Below are 24598 nucleotides of genomic sequence, written 5' to 3' on the forward strand. Positions count from 1 at the left end.
TGAGTAAAGGAGGAGCACTTTTCCAAAGAACTTTGGCTTTCAGGGGGAGGAGATAAGGGCTATTATGTATTTGAGAATGTATATTTGAGAATGTGAGGGAGCAATATACATAGTTGTCTGTGACTAAGGAATTGCACTTTTCATTAGATTTAATCAAATTCTGTCAAAAATTTCTTCTTGAGATACGTTTGTGATTATTGAAAAGGTCACTGTAATATTGGCCCAGAATAATGTGAGCAGTCAGATAGCAAAAGGAATACAAATGGCTACTGCAAACATCCTTTCTACTTTATTTTATGAGGAGGGTAGTTTTTGTTATATTTTTATTTGGCAGACAAAAAAGTGGGCCACCCTAGGTCATTACCCAGAATTTTTTTTTTTTTTTTTAACATCTTTATTGGGGTATAATTGCTTTACAATGGTGTGTTAGTTTCTGCTTTATAACAAAGTGAATCAGTCATACATAAACATATGTTCCCATATGTCTTCCCTGTTGCGTCTCCCTCCCTCCCACCCTCCCCATCCCACCCCTCCAGGCTGTCACAAAGCACCGAGCCAATATCCCTGTGCCATGCGGCTACTTCCCACTAGCTATCTACCTTACTGCGTTTGTTAGTGTGTATATGCCCATGACTCTCTCTCGCCCTGTCACAGCTCACCCTTCCCCCTCCCCATAACCTCAAGTCCGTTCTCTAAGAGGTCTGCGTCTTTATTCCTGCTTTACCCCTAGGTTCTTCATGACATTTTTTTCTTAAATTCCATATATATGTGTTAGCATACGGTATTTGTCTTTTTCTTTCTGACTTACTTCACTCTGTATGACAGACTCTAGGTCTATCCACCTCATTACGAATAGCTCAATTTCGTTTCTTTTTATGGCTGAGTAATATTCCATTGTATATATGTGCCACATCTTCTTTATCCATTCATCCGATGATGGGCACTTAGGTTGTTTCCATCTCCGGGCTATTGTAAATAGAGCTGCAATGAACATTTTGGTACATGACTCTTTTTGAATTTTGGTTTCCTCAGGGTATATGCCCAGTAGTGGGATTGCTGGGTCATATGGTAGTTCTATTTGTAGTTTTTTAAGGAACCTCCATACTGTTCTCCATAGTGGCTGAACCAATTCACATTCCCACCAGCAGTGCAAGAGGGTTCCCTTTTCTCCACACCCTCTCCAGCATTTATTGTTTCTAGATTTTTTGATGATGGCCATTCTGACTGGTGTGAGATGATATCTCATTGTAGTTTTGATTTGCATTTCTCTAATGATTAATGATGTTGAGCATTCTTTCATGTGTTTGTTGGCAGTCTGTATATCTTCTTTGGAGAAATGTCTATTTAGGTTACCCAGAATTTTTGTTGAAATTTTACCTAGGTCTTTATATCCAGAAGTCTGGAACACTGTTCTGAATATCTGAGCTCATAGCCTTCAGGGGCAGTGAGAAATTTACAAACACTTCTTATGTACTTCAATAAAATAAAAACAGATGCCTTATATTTAACATTACATGTTGTAGAAATGCTAGGGTTAATTAAAAGTAAATTAAATAAAGTTAAAAATTCATAGTTCTTGTAGTTTCTGCCTATCTGTCAATATCAACAAGTATAAAACAACAGATTGGTTTTCCCAAGGTGATTGGATGCTTGAACATTTCTTTTTTTTTGAACATTTCTTTAAAGAGAAAATGTGGTTAAATTCCTGGAAGGAGATGGTTTTTCTTTGCGCGCGCGCACACACACACACACACACACACACACACACACACAGAGCCATCTTTCCTGGAACCTTGTACAATACTTAACAAATGATTTTGGATAATAGTGACCACGACTGATTTTTTTCCCCTTCTTTAGCATTCCTAGTATTTTAAAACTTTTCATTAATGTGGTAAAAATTATAAAAATATTCAGTATAATCTGGTCAATATCGTATGTTTTATATTTCAAAAATTTAAAACCATATGTGGAAATAAATTAATCTTTCGAAAATGACAATAGTTGTTCAACGGATGGCAAAATTTAAATAATCATGTAAACTTCAGTGATTTGCATTTTTAGATTTTTTTTTCCTGTCAAGTAGGACATTGTAGGACCTTTTCTCTGTTTCTAGGCCTACATTACCGTCATCAGGAAACTTGACAGGGTCATGTGACTTTTTAATTGTGATAAAAAAACATATGTAGGGCTTCCGTGGTGGCGCAGTGGTTGAGAGTCCGCCTGCCGATGCGGAGGACACGGGTTCGTGCCCCGGTCCGGGAGGATCCCACGTGCCGCGGAGCGGCTGGGCCCGTGGGCCGTGGCCCCTGAGCCTGCGCGTCTGGAGTGTGTGCTCTGCAATGGGAGAGGCCACAGCAGTGGGAGGTCCGCATACCACAAAAAAAAAAAAAACAACAAAAAAAAACATATGTAACATAAAAATTTACCATCTTAACCATTTTTAAGTGTACTGTTCATTAGTGTTAACTATATTCACATTGTTGTCCAACAGATCCCCAGAACTTTTTCATCTTGTAACAGTGCCAAGTGACTTCTTAAAAATGGAATTTTTTTACTGAGATTTTGAAGTGCTTCAGGGACAAAGCTGATCTAAGGTAGAGATTGCATATTGGTTTCCTCAATTCCCTATACAAAAGGCTGATCCAAACTCATCAGATGGAAAACTTGCCTTCTGTGGCCTTGGAAAGTTTTTTTTTTTTTTTTAAGGATTTAGAAATTAATCTGGCTTTGAGTTGGCATATCGTATTAACATAGAAGTAGAAAACTTATATTATTCTACTATAATTTATGAATTTCTTAGAGGAAAATCTAATACTAATACTCAAACTTGATGCACACACTGATTCTTTGGCATGTCTGTATTTATGCCCATCTGTTACTGTGGCACCATGCCCATTATTACAGTGGCATGCCAGTAGCAGTGAGGCATGTGAGCCAACAAAGATGAATTGTTTGGATGGAATACACTATTCTGTAATACTAATTAATTTTGAACTGATGAATCTACATGAGATAATGTTAACCAAATATAGTCAAAGTAATGTCAGTGAAAATAAAATTTATTTTGACTTAAACAGAAGTGTATCACAGATGTTTTAGACTACTACTGAGAATAGTTAGAATTAGTGTTTATTATGGTTCCAGTGATCAGTTGTCTTTTCATAAATATTTTGAATTTAAGAGAAAAAAGAATGCAGCAGTTTTCTTGTGGTTGATTATAGATTAGGGAGGAAGTGTTGTAGCGCCTTAGGCTACAGATTTTATACTAATATTATTTTACAGTTCTTGAAATGTTTTTTTTTGAAATTTTCAATTTTATTTTATTTTTTATACAGCAGGTTATTATTAGTTATCTATTTTATACATATTAGTGTATACCTATCAATCACAATCTCCCTATTCATCCCACCACCACCACCACCACCACCACCACTTTCCCCTCTTGGTGTCTATACATTTGTTCTCTACATCTGTGTGTCTATTTCTGCAGATGCCCTGCAAACTGGTTCATCTGTACCATTTTTCTAGGTTCCACATGTATGTGTTAACATATGATATTTGTTTTTCTCTTTCTGACTTACTTCACTCTGTATGACAGTCTCTAGGTCCATCCACGTCTCTACAAATGACCCAATTTCGTTCCTTTTTATGGCTGAGTAATATTCCATTGTATATATGTACCACATCTTCTTTATCCATTCGTCTGTCGATGGGCATTTAGGTTGCTTCCATGATCTGGTTATTGTAAATAGTGCTGCAATGAACATTGGGGTGAATGTATCTTTTTGAATTATGGTTTTCTCTGTGTATATGCCCAGTAATGGGATTGCTGGGCTGTATGGTAATTCTATTTTTAGTTTTTTAAGGAACAGCCATACTGTTCTCCATGGTAGCTGTATCAATTTACATTCCCACCAACAGTGCAAGAGGGTTCCCTTTTCTCCACACCCTCTCCAGCATTTGTTATTTGTAGATTTTCTGATGATGTCCATTCTAACTGGTGTGAGGTGATACCTCATTGTAGTTTTGATTTGCATTTCTCTAATAATTAGTGATGTTGAGCAGCTTTTCATGTGCTTTATGGTCATCTGTATGTCTTCTTTGGAGAAATGTCTATTTAGGTCTTCTGCCCATTTTTTTATTGGGTTGTTTGTTTTTCAATATTGAGCTGCATGAACTGTTTCTATATTTTGGAGATTAATCCTTTGTCAGTTGCTTCATTTGCAAATATTTTCTCTCATTCTGAGGGTTGTCTTTTCATCTTGTTTGTAGTTTCCTTTGCTGTGCAAAAGCTTTTAAGTTTCATTAGGTCCCATTTGTTTATTTTTGTTTTTATTTCCATTACTCTAGGAGGTGGATCAAAAAAGATCTTGCTGTGATTTATATCAAAGGGTTTTCTTCCTATGTTTTCCTCTAAGAGTTTTATAGTGTCTAGTCTTACATTTAGGTCTTTAATCCATTTTGAGTTTATTTTTGTGTATGGTGTTAGGGAGTGATCTAATTTCATTCTTTTACATGTAGCTGCCCAGTTTTCCCAGCACCACTTATTGAAGAAGCTGTCCCTTCTCCACTGTATATCCTTGCCTCCTTTGTCATAGATTAGTTGACCATAGGTGCATGGGTTTATCTCTGGGCTTTCTAACCTGTTCTATTGATCTGTCTTTCTGTTTTTGTGCCAGTACCATATTGTCTTGATTACTGTAGCTTTGTAGTATAGTCTGAAGTCAGAGAGTCTGATTCCTCCAGCTCTACTTTTTTCCCTCAAGAATGCTTTGGCTATTTGGGGTCTTTTGTGTCTCCATACAAATTTTAAGATTTTTTTGTTCTAGTTCTGTAAAAAATGCCACTGGTAACTTGATAGGGATTGCACTGAATCTGTAGATTGCTTTGGGTAGTAGAGTCATTTTCACAATATTGATTCTTCCAGTCCAAGAACATGGTATGTCTCCATGGTATGTCTCTCCATCTGTTTGTATCATCTTTAATTTCTTTCATCAGCGTCTTATAGTTTTCTGCATACAGGTCTTTTGTCTCCTTAGGTAGGTTTATTCCTAGGTATTTTATTTCTTTTTGTTGCAGTGGTAAATGGGAGTGTTTCCTTAATTTCTCTTTCAGATTTTTCATCATTAGCGTATAGGAATGCAAGAGATTTCTGTGCATTAATTTTGTATCCTGCAACTTTACCAAATTCATTGATTAGCTCTAGTAGTTTTCTGGTGGCATCTTTAGGATTCTCTATGTAAAGTATCATGTCATCTGCAAACAGTGACAGTTTTACTTCTTCTTTTCCAATTTGTATTCCTTTTATTTCTTTTTCTTCTCTGATTGCTGTGTCTAGGACTTCCAAAACTCTGTTGAATAATAGTGGCGAGAATGGACATCCTTGTCTTTTTCCTGATCTTAGAGGAAATGCTTTCAGTTTTTCACCATTGAGAATGATGTTTGCTGTGGGTTTGTTGTATATGGCCTTCATTATGTTGAGGTAGGTTCCCTCTATGCCCACTTTCTGGAGAGTTTTTATCATAAATGGGTGTTGAATTTTGTCAAAAGCTTTTTCTGCCTCTATTGAGATGATCATATGGTTTTTATTCTTCAGTTTGTTAATATGGTGTATCACATTGATTGATTTGCGTATATTGAAGAATCCTTGCATCCCTGGGATAAATCCCATTTGATCATGGTGTATTATCCTTTTAATGTGTTGTTGGATTCTGATTGCTAGTATTTTGTTGAGGATTTTTGCATCTATATTCATCAGTGATATTGGTCTGTAATTTTCTTTTTTCGTAATGTCTTTGTCTGGTTTGGGTATCAGGGTGATGGTGGCCTCATAGAATGAGTTTGGGAGTATTCCTTCCTCTGCAATTTTTGTAAGAGTTTGAGAGGGATGGGTGTTAGCTCTTCTCCAAATATTTGATAGAATTCACCTGTGAAGCCATCTGGTCCTGGACTTTTGTTTTTTGGAAGTTGAAATATTTTCTTAATATACTCAACTTTAGAAGTTCCTAGCAATGTTATAAATGGGAAGAATGTTGGTTTGAAAACAAGACTCAAGTTTAATTCCTTGTTCTGCTGTTCCCTAATTCTGTGGTGGTATACTTAAAAGTTGTGTTTAGAGAGCAATACCACTATCAGGTGGCTAAATAAGTTAATTATATGTCATAAATGTAAGGCATGTTAGTGGCTAGTTAGTAATAGAGAAAGTGTTTAAATCCCCCATTCCTATACCCCCATGATAACCACAATGAAAAAGTTCTTGTGTATCCTTCTAGAAAATTTTTTTTAAACTAAATGATAATACATATCCTATTCTCTATATATTTTGCTTTTCCTTTAACATATCTTGGAGACCTGTCCATATCAGCATATGAAACTATTTCAGTCTTTTTAACTACTGTGTAATATTTCCCAGTATTACTTTTATTTATTTAGTTCTCTTTTTGAAGAGTATTTGATTGATTGATTTCACTTTTTATTGAGTATAAGAAATACTGCAACATAAATTTTTGCGTATTTGTATGAATTTATTTGTAGGAAAGATTCCTACAGATAAGAGTTGTTGGTCAAAGTTTATTGCATTTTTAATTAGGATAGATCTTATTAAATTACCTTAGAGATAGGTAAGGTAATTTAGTGGAGGTTTTCTCCCTGCACTAACAGTAAAGTCTGTTTTCCTTACACCTTTGCCAATATTGGGTACCATCAAATTTCATAATATTTGCCAGTCTTATAGGTGCAAGATGTTATTACACTGAGTCTTTATAATTGTCAGTGCATTAAGTCTTCCCCCTCATATTTATTGGTTTATTCTTTCAGTGAAATACTTTCAAATGTCCTTTGGCCATTTCCCTATTGGATCAGCTCTTATTGATTAGTTAAGGGCCCTGTGTATTTTAAGGAAATTAGCCCTCCTATGAGATGAATTCCAAATTCATTTTACCTGTTTTTTGACTTAGTTTATAGCAGTTAGTTTTAGTGCAAATTTTAAAAATTTTCTGTGTTTATATGTATCATTTTTTGTTTTTGCGGTACGCGGGCCTCTCACTGCTGTGGCCTCTCCCGTTGCGGAGCACAGGCTCCGGACGCGCAGGCTTAGCGGCCACGGCTCACGGGCCTTGCCGCTCCGCGGCATGTGGGATCTTTCCGGACCGGGGCATGAACCTGTGTCCCCTGCATTGGCAGGCGGACTCTCAACCACTGCGCCACCAGGGAAGCCCTATATTTATCAATTTTTAATGGCTTTTGAGACTCCCCCAATTTTTTAATCTTTTACCGAAAGTGGCATCTTTGGTTTATGGTGCTCTTAAACAGTGAAAAAGAACATTTGCCTGCTCAAAGCAGTATTTTGTCTTAGCATCTATAAATCAAGTGGCTCTGTGACATTTCTTTTAAAACTTTAAGGATGAGTAGTCACATTCTAGAAGTTATTCCTTATATCCTGAGCAAAAGTAGTATGTACTTCCTGTTGACTGCCAACAGGATAAGTAGCTGAGGGTTTTGGTAAAGGGTTTGACAAATATGGAGATTTCCTGTGATATATGTGTAGCATTATGGTTTTTAAAACATGCACAGATGGTATGCATACATGGAAGATGTATGCCTAGTTTTTAATCTTTATTGGGGCCCATGACCAATGAGAATCCAGTGAAACTTTAAGAGTTTTTCTGTATCCCTCTAGGGAACACAATTAGCATATAGCCTATGTTCATTTATTCTGTCAACTAATATTTATTGTGTGTTTAGTGTACTTGAGAAAACATCCATAGTCTACATTTATAGACACTTTGTACACCTTCTTTTGGGTCTTTATATATCCATGTTTATTCCTGCCATAGTATCTTTGCAAAATTGCTGTGATTGTCTCCTTGTCATTTGAGATCTCAGCTTAATTGATCACCGTTACCCATAGAGGTGTTTTGTGATTGCCCAGAATTACTTTATTGTGTTACCCTATTTTAATTATTTGGATAGTACTTATTTTGTCTTTCTATCTTTATGTTTTCCTTCCCTTTCCCTCTCTCTTCCCTCCTTCCCTCCCTCTTCCTTCCTTCTTCACTCATTTCTGTCATTCCCTGTCGCCTCTGCCCCACCCCACTGCATTCTCACTTAGAATGTAAGTCCCAGTACTTAGAACAGTTCATGGAACCTAGTAGATACTGAATAAATGAATGTGCTAGGCCCAGTGATAAGTGCTTTACAGTCATCTCATTAAGTCTTCATAACAACCTATTTGAAAGATACCAACCTTTAGTTTTGCTGATTTTTCTCTATTGTAGTTTGCTTTCTATTGTATTGAATTCTCCTCTTATCCTTTATTTATTTACTTGTTCTTTGAGTTTAATTTGCTGTTCTTTTTCTAGTTTCCTGAAATGGAAGCTTAGAATATTGATTTTCAATCTTTCTTCTTTTATATTGCATTTAGAAATATAAATTTACTTTAAGTACTGCTTTTGCCATATCTCATGAGTTATGAAATGTTGCAGTTTTATTAGTCAGTTCAAAATATTTTCTAATTTCCCTGATGATTTCTTCTTTGGTCCATAGGTCACTTGAAGTGTGTTGCTTATCTTTCCAGACATCTGAGCATTTTCTAGTTAGTTTTCTGTTAGTGATTTTTAGTTAGATTCCACATACCTTATATGATTTTAGACCTTTGAAATTTAAGGTCTTATCCAGCATATAGTCTATTTTGGTAAATGTTCTGTGTGTACTCGAAAAGAATGTTTATTCTGCAGTTGTTGGATATAGTTCTGTGTATGTCAGGTTAAGTTGGTTATTTGTGTTCAGATTTTCTGCGTTATTGAATTTTTTACCTGCTTGTTCTGTCTAAGTGAGGTGTGTTAAAATTGCAAATCATGATTGTGGTTACATGTTTTTCTTCTATTAGTTCTATCAGGTTTTGCTTTATAGATGGAAGCTATAAATTTAGAATACATACAGATTGCATATAAATTTCAAATTATTTTATCTTCCTTTTGAAGTCATATCCTTTTATGTCCTGGCAGCAGATCTGCAGCAACTATTGGTCTGAAAACCACTTTTTTTCACCTGCAGTTTTGAAGGGTATTTTCAGTGGGTATAGAGTTATATATTGGCCTTTTTTCTTTCAGCTTTTAAAAGATGTCATTTCATTGTCTTCTGGCCTCTATAAAGTCTGTTGAAAAGTTGACTTTCAGTATTATTGTTGGTCCTTTTAAAACAGGGATTAGCAAACTATGGTCTGCCCATTTGTATAAATAAAGTTTTATTGGAACACAGCCATACCCATTTATTTATGTATTGTACATAGCTGATTTTACTCTGCAATCATAAGAGACGGTATGGCCTCTTGTAATGCCTAAAATATTTACTATCTGGCCCTTTACTGAAAAGGTTTCTTGACCCTTTCCTTAAGGAAATGTGTTTTCTTCTTACATGCTTTTAAGGTTTTTCTCATTGTCTTTTGATTTTCAGCAGTTTGGCTATGCTAGGCCTTGTGTAGTTTTCTTTATGTTTTTCCTGTTTTCTTAAGATTTTAAAATATGTGGGTTTACATCTTTCATAAGTTTGGAAAAACTCTTAGCTGTTAATTTTTTTTAATATAAATGTATTTATTTACTTATTTAGTTTTGGCTGCACTGGGTCTTCGTTGCTGTTCACAGGCTTTCTCTAGTTGCGGCGAGTGGGGGCTACTCTTCATGGTGGTGCACGGGCTTCTCATTGCGGTGGCTTCTCTTGTTGAGGAGCACAGGCTCTAGGTGCGCGGGCTTCAGTAGTTGTGGCACGTGGGCTCAGTAATTGTGACTTGTGGGCTCTAGAGCATACGTTCAGTAGTTATGGCACATGGGCTTAGTTGCTCCGTGGTATGTGGGATTATCCTGGACCAGGGCTCGAACCCGTGTCCCCTGCATTGGCAGGCGGATTCTTAACTACTGTGCAACCAGGGAAGCCCTTAGCCATTAACTTTTGAAATGTTGCTTTTGTCCCCTTCTTTCTCTCTCCCCTCTCTTTTTAGGACTCTAATTTAAAGTATGTTAGATATTTTGACCATATTCAACGTGTCTCTGATGTGCTGTTTGGTGTTTTCCATTCTTTTATTTCTTGGTGCTTCAAATTGTATAATTTCTCTTGACCTGCCTTCACATTCAATAGCCCTATCTTCTGCTATTTCTAGTCTGCTGTTAAACCTATCTAATGAGTTCTAATTTCATAAACTGTACTTTTCATTTCTGAATATTCATTTGATTATTTGGTATAGATTCTCCTACTTTAATGACATTCTTTATCATTTTGTCTCTTTCGTCCATCTTTTCCTGTGTTTTCCTGACCATATTAATTGTAGTTATTTTAAAGTCCCTATCTGATAACTGTAGTATCTGAATTACCCATGGATCTGTTTCTATTCCTTTTGTTCTCTTTCTCTCCCTTCTCTCCTTCTCTCCTTCTTTCCTTCCTTCCTTTCTTCCTTCCTTCCTTCCTCCCTCCCTTCCTCCCTCCCTCCCTCCTTATCTCTCTTGTCATTTGTTCCTGTTTTTAGCATGTCTCTTAAGTTTTGATCAGATACTAGACAATTAAGATAAGAAAACTGACCAGTCTCTGGATGCTGTCTTCTTCCAAAGAGAGTTTTTTTTCTGATAGGTAGATAGAGTTCTAGCAGATCACTTTGATCCTGTTTAAGCTCAGTTTTAGGCTTTTAAAGGTCTTGTCTATTTCAGTTTTTCTTATACTCCTAGGGAATATCCTTAACTTTTCAGTTGTGGCCCTTCTGTGGTCTTAACTGAAAGGCCAGGGTATTTACCAGCGCCTCTCTATTTGGGAGACTTGATTTCCAACTTCTCTTCCCAGCAATGTGTGGTTCCTGAAATCTCTGCTCAGGTATTTAATCTCCCAGCTGCTGTTGTTTTCTGCTGGATTTCCCAGAATCTTGCCCTGTGAAAATGTAGTCAACTACTTGAAGGGAGTTTGTACACAGATTTTTGTGTACCTTTTCATTGATTCGCTCCTCTGTAATTTCGCCCTTCAAGTTCCATTGCCTTTGGTAGCCCCAAACTTTAACATTTGTGTCCTCAGTCTTTTAAAACTGTCATTTCTCCTTGGGTTCTATTCTCCCAGATAGCAGTTGGGGAAATGCAGTCAGGGAAAAAAGCTGATGTGAATAAAAAGTGCACTTTGTGTGCTTCTTTTCTTTCCAGGATCTTGGCCCCTTAAGTCCTGCCTGCATGGGTTGATCTCCGGTGCCTTGAGAAAATTACTTTATTTTTTTTTTCCAGCTTTTATAGTCGTTTTCTGTGGCAGACTTAGTATCTTACAAGCTACAGCACCATGGGCAGATCTGGAAGTCCCTACAGTGTATTCTAAACATAACAGCCAGAATGATTCTCTATGTGTATTAGATTATGACTCCTCTATTCAGAACCCTCCAATGGTTCCTGACTTCATTCAGAGTAAACACCAAAGCCTTTAGTATTATTTGCCCTCCTTCATTGTCTCTGCCTAGAGTGCTCTTCCTCCCTGTTCCTCCCCTCCAGTATCTGAATGGCTGACTACCTCACTTGCAAATCTTTGTTCAGATGTCTCTTTATTTAGCCTATGCCGACCACCCTGTATAAAATTACCTCCTCCTTTCCCTCTTGCATTCTATCTCCCTTTGCTTTATTTTTCCCTCATCTCATGACTATAAAATTTACTTTTTTATTGTTTGTTTTTTTACTTACTAAATGAAAACTCTACAAGGGCAAGGATTTTTGCCATTTTTTTCTCATTTGTGTGTCACAAGTGCAAATGAGAACCAAATGAGAATAGAGAATTACAGAATCTAAGGTAGGAATTTAAAGATGGAAGAGTAGTGGTCAATTATATCAAATAATCTAAACGTATTCATGAAACAGGAATGGATAAAGAACATGTGGCACATATATACAATGGAATGTTACTCAGCCATAAAAAGGAACGAAATTGGGCCATTTGTAGAGACATGGGTGGACCTAGAGACTGTCATACAGAGTGAAGTAAGTCAGAAAGAGAAAAACAAATATCATATATATATATATATTTTCAAAAATGAATTTATTTATTTATTATTTTTGCCTCTGTGGGGTCTTCGTTGCTGCGCGTGGGCTTTCTCTAGTTGTGGCGAGCAGGGGCTACTTTTCATTGTGGTGCATGGGCTTCTCATTGTGGTGGCTTCTCTTGTGGAGCACGGGCTCTAGGTGCACGGGCTTCAGTAGTTGTGGCACACGGGCTCAGTAGTTGTGGCTTGCCACCTCTAGAGCGCAGGCTCAGTAGTTGTGGCACATGGGCTTAGTTGCTCCGCGGCATGTGGGATCTTCCGAGACCAGGGCTTGAACCCGTGTCCCCTGCATTGGTAGGTGGATTCTTAACCACTTTGCCACCAGGGAAGTCCCCAAATAGCATATATTAACGCATATATGTGGAATCTGAAAAGATTGGTATAGACAGTCTTATTTACAAAGCAGAAATAGAGACACAGACATAGAAAAGAAACCTATGGATACCAAGGGGGAAAGGGGGGTGGGTGGGATGAATTGGGAGCTTGGGATTGACATATGTACACTATTGGTACTATGTATAAAGTAGATAACTAATGAGAACCGACTGTATAGCACAGGGTACTCTACTCAGTGCTCTGTGGTGAGCTAAATGGGAAGGAAATCCAAAAAAGAGGGGATATATGTATATGTATAGCTGATTCGCTTTGCTGTACAGTAGAAACTAACACAATGTTGTAAAGCAACTATACTCCAATAAAAATTTTTTTTAAAAAGTGAGGAAAATGCCAAAAAGTACTCATGAGATTTTTGCATTGGATTTTTAAATAAGGAAATTATTTGTTACTTTTATGAGAGAAGTTTTAATAGAGGAGTAAGAGAAAAAGATTACCAAGGGTTGATGATGTTGCGATAGCAGTTGTAGACTATTCTTTCTTTAGTTCTGTGAACACTGTAGGAGGAAAAGTTCATATTTACTTGGATAATTTATGGTTTCTCCTTTTAGAGGCTTAATAGATGGATGATTAGGTATATGGAGTTTTCTGGTGTTATTCACTCTTGTATTTATTAAGTGAATACTTTGTGCCAAAAACTGCATAAGGTTCTGAGTGTCATCCAAGGGACGTACATATAGGCCCTAAATGAACTGAAAGTTACTAAGCCTTCACCTTGTGCACATAAACTAATTATGAAGGCCAGTTCCTTTAGATGCATAACGCTAGAAAAAAGTAAATTCTCTTATTCCCAACTTTTTTTTTTCTGCATAACTATTCATATATACAGTGGACCTCTTGGAGTAGAAGCATCTTTCATTTAAGTAGTTCTCAAAGCATGAAGAGGTGCCCATGTTTTAGAATTTTTTGGTAGGGCTTAAGAAAGATCCAGCCCTCCCCTTTTCAAAGATTTTGATGCATCCTTTTGGGGATGTACCTCCAACTGTAAATCACTATTCCTTATCACTTTTCTTAATCCATCATTCCTGGATTTAAATTTCAGGCGTTGCTTTCTGTAGTACACACATTTTGGTGATTCTTTTGAGGGAGAAGGAAGTAATTGTGTAGTGCAGTGCTCTCAAACTGGTGAAGGGCCTTTTTTTTTTTTTAATTTCCAATCCATTGTGGATGGATATGAATGCAAAATACAATAAAAAATAAATTGCTAGAAAAACGAAATGGAAAAATATGTGCAAAATGCAAGCCCCAATTTTCTATTAGATTCAAAAATATAAAATTACACTGTTGAATTGCTCTAAATGCTTGCTCTCAGTTTCTTTTTATATTTCCTTATGGATTAGTAACAAAAATTTGTGGATTGGCAATGGTTCTTGGACCAGTCTTTCTCAGATCATACTTGGAGAAGCACTGAGAGAGTGTACAGTGCTACATAGTTTAATATTCCCCTTAATTTACACTGCCTTTCAAAGGAGTAGAAGGTTTTAATGAGTTATGAATTACAGATATTTTTAAAAAGAGGTAATTTATACAATGTAAAAGCCCTGCGACTTCTTAAATTCTGAAAGGTAACTGGTAAAAATTTGCTTTTCGATTATAGTTACTGTTTTATGTGGTACTGAAGTAAAAGTGACTTCTTGGTAATAGTGAGATTTCCTTTAACCTTCCAGTTACATATTTTTCTCTGGTCGTTGAAACTATAAAAAAAGGCATATTTTGATCATGAAAGGAAAAGTTATACCGCTTAACACCACAAGATGTCACTTATGTAAAAATAAAGTTGGTATTTTAATGCTCAAAGCTGGATAGCTACATACAGATAAATAGGTAAATGAAGAACTAGGTAAATTAAAAAACAATATTTGAAACACATTGGTTTTTGGTAAAGAGTTAATGAAAATATTACTAATTCAGCATTATTTTGAATCAACTCTTCTGATGTTTAGCAAAAAGAATTTTTCAATTTCTAAGATTAATGTAGTAATACATGTTAATAGGCCATATTTGAATCCATATAATGAAGGAGATAGACCTAAAATGCTCAATACAAATGAACATATTTTGAGGGTAAATTAGGTGTTATGGTATTAACTTCCCCCCAGTCTTTACTGTTTTGGTGACAAGCAGACAGGAATTTGTGTAGAGATATGTAATTTATATCAGAATTTTCAGTAGGTGTTTATGACATATCTGAGAAGTTGAATATTACATCAGTTTGAAACAGTGCCTAGGATTTTCTTGTCTCTTTTCTCTGAACCTCAAAGTTAATAGCTCTCTACGCGAGTTAACACAAAAGATATTTGTATTGGTTTTGAAGACCATCTTTTCTGTTAAACGTGAAGAGCAAAACCTTTGGCTTTAATATCGAATTCGTGTTTTCTTGTGTTTAGTTTGAGAGAGCGGGTCAGGACCTAAAGGTGGTTGGGAAGGGGACTGTGGCATCTTGAGCTTTAGAGGAACAAACCAAGTTTCCATTAGACCATGAACATGATTGCACCTGGGGTTAGAGGTTGGAATGTTCTAAAAATTGACACTTCATTATTCTTTATTGCTCACTTCTCTCTCCAGATAACACTGGTGGAGAAGATTGGTGGAACACTCTTGGGGGAAAAAAGGGATCAGACATGAGAAAATGAATTTTCTTTCTTTTTTTGACATGTATATGTGTGGTCACATTTTCTATTTACTTCTTATCTAATTACTTAAGCTTTTTTTACTTTCTTATTCCTCCAAAGTATTAAAAAAATTTCATTTACTTTTTTCATTCGTAAAAGTCTACATGGTCAGTAAGTAAAATAGGAAAACAGCAAAAATTAGAAAGGAAAAAACCTCATTTGTGGTTTCATTGATTTTTGTTCCTTTTCAGTTAATAGTGCAATGTGAAAGAACCAGAAGTTTTAAGAAGGGATTCTGAATTCATTACAGAGAACAGTTATAGTATTTTATATTTGGTAGATGTATATCCTCGGATGTAGTTCTTATATGTTCCTGTCTTACTATTTATATATTGTCTAGCTGTATTTTTAATTAGAGAAAAGTAGTTATTGTAATTATTTAATTATTTTTGTGTCCTGCTAGTGGTCACCATTGATTGCATTTAATTTTATGAGCTGCTTGGAAAGAAACGGAAATTTTTTTCATAGTAAATCCCATTGCCTCTACTCTTTTTGGGAAAAATATACTTAGCTTCCGTTTGTTTACTTATTTATTTTTTACTGCCATGACAGTTTGAAACATTTACCTTATATGTTAGTTTGCTAGTACTGCCATAACAAAATGCCACAGACTTGGTGGCGTAATTAACAGAAATATATTTTCCCTGGATTCTGGAGACTAGAAATCTAAGATCAAGGTTTTGGTAGATTTGGTTTCCTCTGAGGCTTCTCTCCTTGTCTTGCAGATGGCCACCTTCTTGCTGTGCCCTCACATGATCATCTTTTCGTCTTTGTGTATCTGTCCTAATCTGCTCTTGTAAAACATCAGTCCTATTGGATTAGGGCCAACCCATGTTGACCTTATTTTAATTTAATGACCTTTTTAAAGACTCCATCTACAAATACATTCATATTCTGTGGTATTGAGGGTTAGGATTTTAACATAGGAATTTCGGAAGGGACACAACTCAGCCCATAATAACACATGATCAGTCATTCATTATTGGTAAGTGCTTACTTGCCTACATTAGGCCTAAATTTGTAAAATGTACAAAGTAAAGCTTTTCTGTCAAGGCTGTCTATTTGGAGTAGTTAAGGAAGTTCTTGTCACCTACTTTAAAGCTTAAGCTGAGATGAAAAGGGCTTCTGATTGTGTGTGTGTGTGTGTGTGTGTGTGTGTGTGTGTTTGTGCGCGCGCGTGCGTGCTTGAACCATATTGCATGAAGGAGCTATGTGGAGTAAATTTTTAAATCTCTTTTCTGGAGAGTTTGTTGTAGAAACTATTAAAAATTGCTAATCATAAACTAATAACTAGTACAAGTAGTTAATTACTGTTGGTAATACTACAGTCTTAGTTTCTTATCAATTTTCTTACAGTCATTTAAGAGAATTTTCCTTTGACGTCCTAAAATAAAATTCAGTGATTTAAATTCTTGAATAAGGGACTTCCCTGGTGGTGCAGTGGTTAAGAATCCGCCTGCCAATGCAGGGGACACGGGTTCAATCCCTGGTCTGGGAAGATCCCACATGCTGCGGAACAACTAAGCCTGTGCACCACAACTACTGAGCCTGCACTCTAGAGCCCACGAGCCACAACTACTGAGCCTGTGTGCCACAACTGCTGAAGCCTGCACGCCTAGAGCTCTGCAACAAGGGAAGCCACCGCAATGAGAAGCCCATGCACCACAATGAAGAGTAGCCCTTGCTCACCACAGCTAGAGAGAAAGCCCACGCACAGCAATGAAGACGCAATGCAGCCAAAAGTAAATAAATAAAATAAACCAAAACATTAAAAAAAAACCCCTGTATAAATAAATAAATAAATAAATAAATAAATTCTTGAGTTAAGCTTGAAGCTTAAATGTGATACTCTAATTTCAGAGTATGAAAATGTGGTTTATCTCATCCTTAATAATGTATTTCTCAGAAATAGATATATGACTTTTAGTCTTGTTTTGGAGGATTAGTGTCTTATTCACACGTGTGAATAAAACACTGTGAAACTTCTTAATATCATTTTTATGGAGGTATAATTTGCATACGACAAATCACCCACCTAAAGATTATAACTAGATGAGTTTTGACAGATGTATACACCTGTAAAATCACCACCACAGTTAAGAAGATACAGAACATTTCCATCTTCTTATGGAATAAGAAATTTTTTAATGTTCCTTTCATGTCCATTTTTCTTTTTGCCTATGATACCACTGATCTTGGTTTTATCACTACAGATTAGTTTGCATTTTCTAGAACTTTAAATGAATTAAATTATGCTCTTTTGTGTCTGGTGTCTTTCACTCACATAATGATTTTGAGAATTCATCCATCTTGTTGCATGTATCAATGATTATTTCTTTTTCATTGTTGGGTTGTATTCCAGTGTATGGCTAAATCACATTATGGGATCAACATTTAGATTGTTTCTAGTTTTTTAATATGTATAAAGCTGCTATGAATATTCATTTAAGTTATTATGTGGAAATACGTTTTTATTTCCTGAGAAGTGGAATGACTGGATCATAGTAGATTTATGTTTAAATCTGTAAGAAACTCTCAGTTTTCCAAAGTGGTTGTACTGTTTTACGTTGCTACTGGCAGCCTGTGAGAGTTCTAGTTGCTCCACAGTCTTGGCAGCATTTGTTATTGTCATTGTCTTTCATCTATTCTCATGGGTGTGTAATGGTATCTCATTTAATTTGCATTTTCTGATAGCTAATGACCTTAAGTATCTTTTCATGTACTTAGTGGTATTCTTAATCTTACTTTGTGAAATATCTGTTCAAATCTTTTGACCGTTTTTAAAAATAGGCTTCTCTTATAAATGAGTTGTAATTATCATATAACTTTTTTCTAATTAACTTTTGATTTTGAGATAATTGTAGATTCATATAGAGGTATAAAAAATAATACAGAGAGATCCCGTGTACCCCTTACTCAGTTTCCTTCAATGATAAACTATAGTACAATATCACAACCAAGATGTTTACATTGACATACTTCACTAGTCTTGTTCAGATTTCTCCAGTTTTACTTGTACTTATTTGTGTGTGTGTGTTGGGGTGGTATTCTGTTCCCATTTAATCACATATCTAGTTTCATGTAGCCACCCCAAAGGTAAAGATACAACAGTTTCATCACCATAAGGATCTCTTGCGTTGTATTTTTATATCCACACTTCCCGCTTCTTGTCCTTACCCTCAGCAACCACTAATCTTTGTCCATTTCTATAATTTTGTTATTTCAAGAATGTTGTATAAATGGACTAATACAGTATGTAACCTTTTATGATTAATTTTTTTCACTCAGTATGCTTCTGTGCAGATTAATCAGAGTTGTTGAGATGTCAATAGCTTGTTTCATTTTACTGCTGAGTGGTATTCCATGCTGTGGGTGTACCACAGATTGTTGAACCATCCACTGATTGAAGGGCATCTGGGTTGTTTCCGGAAGGGTTTTTTACATTTTGGCTAGTAGGAATAAAGCTGCTATGAATACTTGAATACAGATATTTGCGTGAGTATAAATTTAACATTTCCTGGGGATGAATGCGCAAGAGTGCAATTACTGGCTTGTATGGTAATTGCAGGTTTAGTTCTATAAGAAACTGCTAAACTGCCAGTGTGGCTATAACCTTTTACAATGCCCACTAGCAGTATGTGAGCAGTCCAGTTCTTCCACATCCTCACTATCATTTGGTGTTGCCACTATTTTATTTAAGTGAGCCATTCTGATATGTGTGCAGTGATATCTTGCTGTGGTTTTAATTTGCTAATGGCTAATTAAGTTGAATATCTTTTCATGTGCTTTTTGCCATTTGTTTATCTCCTTCAGTGAATTGTTTGTTGATATCTGTATTAGTTTACTAGGCGTGCCATAACAAAATACCACAGATTGAGTAGCTTGATCAACAGACATTTATTTCTCACATTTGAATCTGGGACTAAAGATCAAGGTGTTGGCAGGTTTGATTTCTTCTGAAGCCTCTCTCCTTGGCTTGCAGATGGCTGTCTTCTCTCTGTGTCCTCACATTGTCCTGTCCTGTAGAATCCAGCTTTCCTTTGTTTTGTCCCAACTCTTCCTTTTAGTCCAAACTGGTAGTGTCTCTGCTGGTATACTCCCATCTCTATTCCTGGTTTCAGCTGAGATGTCTGATTAAATCCACGAGGGGCATCCGTGATTTCGTTATCAAATGATTTTTCAGTGTTCTCTGGTGTTCTCTTCTGAAGACACTTGCTTGATTTTTGTAACATGGATAAGCTGAGATTTTTCTAAATCTTCAAGTTCTAGTTCCTTTTTTGCTTAACAATTCCTTCAATTTATCTTTCTTTCTCATTTTACTGTAAGCAGTAAGGAGAAACCAGGCTGTGGCTTTCACACTTTGCTTAGAAATCTCCTCGGCTAAATATTCGGGTCATCACTTTTAACTTCTGTTTTCCACAAAACACTGGAACATAGTTGGGCCAAGTTCTTTTCACTTTATAGTAAGGATTGCCTTTCCTCCAGTTTCCAGTAGTATGTTCCTCATTTCCATCTGAGATCTCATCAGAATCACCTTTAACTCCATATATTTACCAACAGTCTCTTCAATGCATGTTTAAAAAAAAAAAACATGCACTTCAAAACTGTTCCAGCCTCTACCTGTTGCCCAGTTCCAAAGCCACTTCCACATTTTTAGGTATTTATTACATGAACACTTCACTTCTTATTACCAGAATCTGTAATAGTTTGTTAAGGCTGCCATAACAAAACACCATAGACTGGATGGCTTAAATTTATTTCTCATAGTTTCTCACAGTTCTTCCAGGAGGCTAGAAGTCCAAGATCAAGGTGTTGGCAAGTTTGTTTTCTCATGAGGCCTCTCTCCTTGCCTTGCAGGTGACTGTCTTCTCACTGTATTCTCACATGGCCTTTTTTCTGTGCATGTGCACCACTCTCTGTCTTAGGACACCAGATGGGATTAGAATCCCATCCTTTTGACCTCATTTAATGTTAGCTACCTCTTTTTAAAGGCCCTATTTCCACATAATGTCACATTGAGGGTCAGGGCTTCAGTGTGTGAACTTTGGGGGAGGGCACCAATTCAGTCTGTAACAATGTGTTCTGCCCCTTTTCTAATTGAATTGGTTGTTTTTTACTGTTGAGTTTTGGGAGTTCTTTTTATATTTTGGATACTAGTCTTTTGCATATATGTGGTTACAAACATTTTCTGCCAGTCTGTAATTTTTTTTTTCTTCTTAAGAGAGAATTCCCTGGAACAAGTTTTAAATTTTGATGAAATTAATTAATCAGTGTTCCTTTTTATGGACTGTGCTTTTGGTGTCAAGTCTAAGAACTCTTTTCTAGCTACATAATAACTTTAAAAAATTCTGTTTTTCTGTGTTGAAGGAAAAATGATTAGATATTACAAATTATGAATTTTTTTTTTGCTGGGAGGGATTTTTTAATTGCTGGGGGGAACGCTCACTTTGAAGAATAGGAGCAGGTCAGTTGTAAGCCAAAAAAAAAAAATACTGGGAGGCAATTCTGTGTGGGTTTTTCTCCTTTTTGCAGCCTGTCTATATGAAGGCATTGATTGTTTTTGTTCTAAATTATCTTTTAAGGATGTTTGTATAGCAAGCAGCTTTGGAAAGGAGAAAATGCCTACCACTTCAGCAAAGTTATCTTACTTGGTAACATCATCATCTGCTTGGTCATCCAAGCTGGGAATGGGGGCATCCTTACTGAGTGCCTGTCTTATCCTTTACATTCAGTCACTGCATCCCACTGATTTCAACTTCCAAGAAGTTCCTGAATCTGTCCTACATTTTCATCCTTATCACTAACTGCTCTGGTTCATTACCTCATCCTCTCATTTACATGTTAAAATTGCCTTAACTTAATTCTTTGAATTAGGGAGTATTGATATGGGTTTCCCTACAGATTTATGTTTTTTTCTTTTTGCGAGCTAGGGAGAAAAAAGGATGTGTGAATGACACATAGCTTTTCTTCATTCGGTGCTCTTTCTTGACATATTCTGAAGAAAGTTCTTACATTTTTTTTTTTCTGTTATGGGGAATTCTTTGCATTTCTCTTTTGAATAACAGTTTATTTGGGGGAAGTCATATTAAACAGAAATAACTGCTATTGGTTTTTTCTATTTTTAATCTTTAAAGATGTGGACCATTTTTTTTTAAGTCTTTATTGAATTTGTTACAATATTGCTTCTGTTTTATGTTTTGGTTTTTTTGGTCCCGAGACATGTGGGATCTCAGCTCCCCCACCAGAGATGGAACCTGCACCCCCTGCATAGGAAGGCGAAGTCTTAACCATTAGACCGCCAGGGAAGTCCTGAAAGACCTTACATTTTGGCTTATGAAAATATTTTAGTGCTGATTCAAGAATTTTTATTATCTCTTTTTTTCTGATGATTATACAAGAGAAATTTTGGGATGAGAGAATCTGTATGCCTCTGATTGTTGATATTTTGCCCAGAATTGAGGTACAGTTTTATATTTTTGTTTTATTGATGGGCTTTGTGACAGCATAGCACTTTGATATTATTTGGTAGGGTTAGATGAGAAACATATATTTAATTATAAATAACAAAGTAGTTATGTAACATTGTGCATCAGGTTATTTCTAATTCTTATATTATTAAAATTATATGTTTTAATACCTGTGTAATGTAAAAATCTAAATATGTAATTTTTTCTTTTCTTTTGTATAGGAATGAAGATCTAAAGCAAATGTTAGAGAGCAACAAAGATTCTGCTAAATTGGATGCTATGAAACGGATTGTTGGGGTAGGTAAAAGAGTAGATCATTTCGTCTTTTGGATAAATGACAAGTAGTGATATATTAAAAATATATATTAAAAAATATGTTAAATACCAATCTACCCTTTATTACTAACTTAAAATTTCCTGTCTAAAACGTTTTAGAGGAAGTAATGAAGTGACAAAATTCAGAAACTTGAGTTCCTATTCTGTTTTTTCTGTTTTTTAATTTCCGTATCTCTAATATTAAGATATTTCTTCTGTCAGAGAGTGCTAATCAGTTTGAAGACAAAATAAGATTACATACAACAATATTTTGACTTCCTACAAAGAGGGATACTAATGAGCTAAAGTATTTTTTTTTGTCATTCTATGACCTAAAACTTGTGAGCATGCTTTCTTCTGATTTTCAAATTCCATTACTACCAATAGAAATGCTTTATTCAGTTTATCAGTGTAGAACTTCTAATGAATACTAGTAAATGTAAGAGCATTTCTCTAGTTTCAGTTGTAACGTAAAATTCAAACTGTGGACCGATATGTTATGTAGAGGGTTCCATTGTCAGAGAATTAAATATAATGAAATTTCTGATTATATATAAAATCTTACATAGTTTTGTAACTTGTGTTGGTTTCTTTTTTTTTTTTTGTATTTGATAGTTTACGTTCACAGTGAAGAAAAACTGGCTTAATTCAGTGACTGTCTGATGCTAAAGAGTTCTGCTTGTCTCAGTGGAATTAAATTCGTTAAAACCTTTCTTATTCTTACTATGCATTTTTCGCCACCACTGCTGATTTTGTTTTCCAGAAATTTTGTATAAGGTCAAAATGTAGTAAATTTCCATAATTGCACAAATAAACTCTACTGTAGTAGGGTGTAAACACAACTGAAACAGTATTGTTTTCCAGCAGACAATGCCACCATGTGAGAGTTTGAAATCTCCTTTCTAAAATCCAAATCCCATTTATGAAAGATGATTATGGGTATGAATATGTCCTGTTCAAAAGTTAGTTGTGAAAATCAAATATATAAAAGTCAAGGACTAATTACATCTGTGGAACACCTATAAATTACTTGATTCTTGCATCAGATTTATGTCATTTGGTAATGAAGGCAAATGTTGAAGATTCTTTTGTAAATTTTTCATTTATTAATGTTATACCATATAAATAATAGCATTTATGGACAGGTAGTTCTTGCTTTGCATGACTTTGATATTTGAACTTCAGTTACCACAGTTTAGTTACCAGTTCACCAGTCTACTAACAAGACGGTTCAAATTTCAGATATCGTGGTATACTAACTTAGTAATTGCATAATGTACAAACTTCATCACTAACTCTTCAGTCCACCACTCACTATGTATATAACAAATGTGCATCATGATCAGTGACCAGTCATGCTACTTCTTTCAAAGTTATTTTTAGTGATTGGTCGCTGTGTATGTTATTCAGTTTGTGTACAGACTGCAAAGCATGCAGTAGTGGTCCCTACTTGTTTCCCAGTGAGAAGCCCACTTAACATTTTATAAAAATGGTTAATTAAAAGAGGGATTTGGTCAACAAAGATTAAAGAGCAGCAAGGCAATGAAAATAACACTAGAAATGAAATTCAGATAGAATGTAACTGGAGTTATAGAGAAATAACTGACTGTGGGAATGGTGACATTGCCCCTTTTTGAGAGACTCTAAATATGTAGCTTGAGGAGCTTCAGTAAGGCAAGCTTTTCAACATAAATGAGGAAAATAGCTGTGATGAAAAGGCCGAAGATACGCCAGAGGAAGTGATGCTGCCAAAAATCTTCACATTAGAGGAACTCCGGGAGATAATTCACAACATTGAAAGTACAAAGGATACAATGTTGGAAGCTGATCCAAACTTATAAAGGAGTAATTTACCAAGGAATAGAAAAGATGCTTGCTTGGTAATTTTCTTTCTCTGTTTTAAAATTAATTTATTCATTTTTGGCTGCGTTGGGTCTTCGTTGCTGCGCACGGGCTTTCTCTCTAGCTGTGGTGAGTGGGGGCTACTCTTTGTGGTGGTGCATGGGCTTCTCATTGCGGTGGCTTCTCTTGTCGTGGAGCACGGGCTGTAGTGTGTGGGCTTCAGTAGTTGTGGCACGTGGGCTCAGTAGTTGTGGCTCACGGGCTCTAGTGTGCAGGCTGAGTAGTTGTGGCGCACGGGCTTAGCTGCTCCGTGGCAGTGGGATCTTCCTGGACCAGGGCTCAGACCCGTGTCCCCTGCATCGGCAGGTGGATCTTAACCACTCTGCCACCAGGGAAGCCTGCTTGCTTGGTACTTTAAATCAGTGGTTCCCAACCTCTTTGGCACCAGGGATCGGTTTCTTGGAGGACAGTTTATCCACAGATGGGGTGGGGTTGTGGGGGTGGTGGTGATGGTTCAGGCGGTACAGCAATGGGGGGGGATGGTTCAGGCCAGGGGTCCTGTGGCCTGTTAGGAACTGGGCCGCACAGAGGAGGTGAGAGGCAGGCGAGCGAGCTAAGCTTCGGCTGCCCCTCCCCATTGCTCACGTTATCGCCTGAACCATCTCTTCCCCTCCAACCCCATCCGTGGAAAAATTGTCATCCATGAAACCGGTCCCTAGTGCCAAAAAGGTTGGGGACCACTGGTTCAGGTGGTGATTAATGTGAGTGGTGGGGAGCGGCAGATGAAGCTTCACTTGCTCGCCCGCCACTCCTGCTGTGCAGCCTGGTTCCTAACAGGCCGCAGACCAGTACCGGTT

The 24598-nt window shown here is 36.4% G+C and overlaps 1 protein-coding gene across 4 annotated transcripts in view; it reads left to right on the plus strand.

Moving 5' to 3' along the window:
* AP3B1 (adaptor related protein complex 3 subunit beta 1) overlaps positions 1-24598 on the plus strand; it is a 275250-nt gene that overhangs the window by 16653 nt on the left and 233999 nt on the right. For all 4 annotated transcript variants that reach the window (XM_027100769.1, XM_027100771.1, XM_027100772.1 and 1 more), the window contains exon 2: positions 21806-21881. In XM_027100769.1, coding sequence (XP_026956570.1) covers positions 21806-21881 — 76 coding nt within the window. The remainder of the gene's footprint in view (positions 1-21805; positions 21882-24598) is intronic.

Source organism: Aethalodelphis obliquidens, unplaced genomic scaffold (assembly GCF_003676395.1).
Source record: "Aethalodelphis obliquidens isolate GAN/ISIS:26980383/991018 unplaced genomic scaffold, ASM367639v1 scaffold4, whole genome shotgun sequence".
Taxonomy (NCBI): domain Eukaryota; kingdom Metazoa; phylum Chordata; class Mammalia; order Artiodactyla; family Delphinidae; genus Aethalodelphis; species Aethalodelphis obliquidens.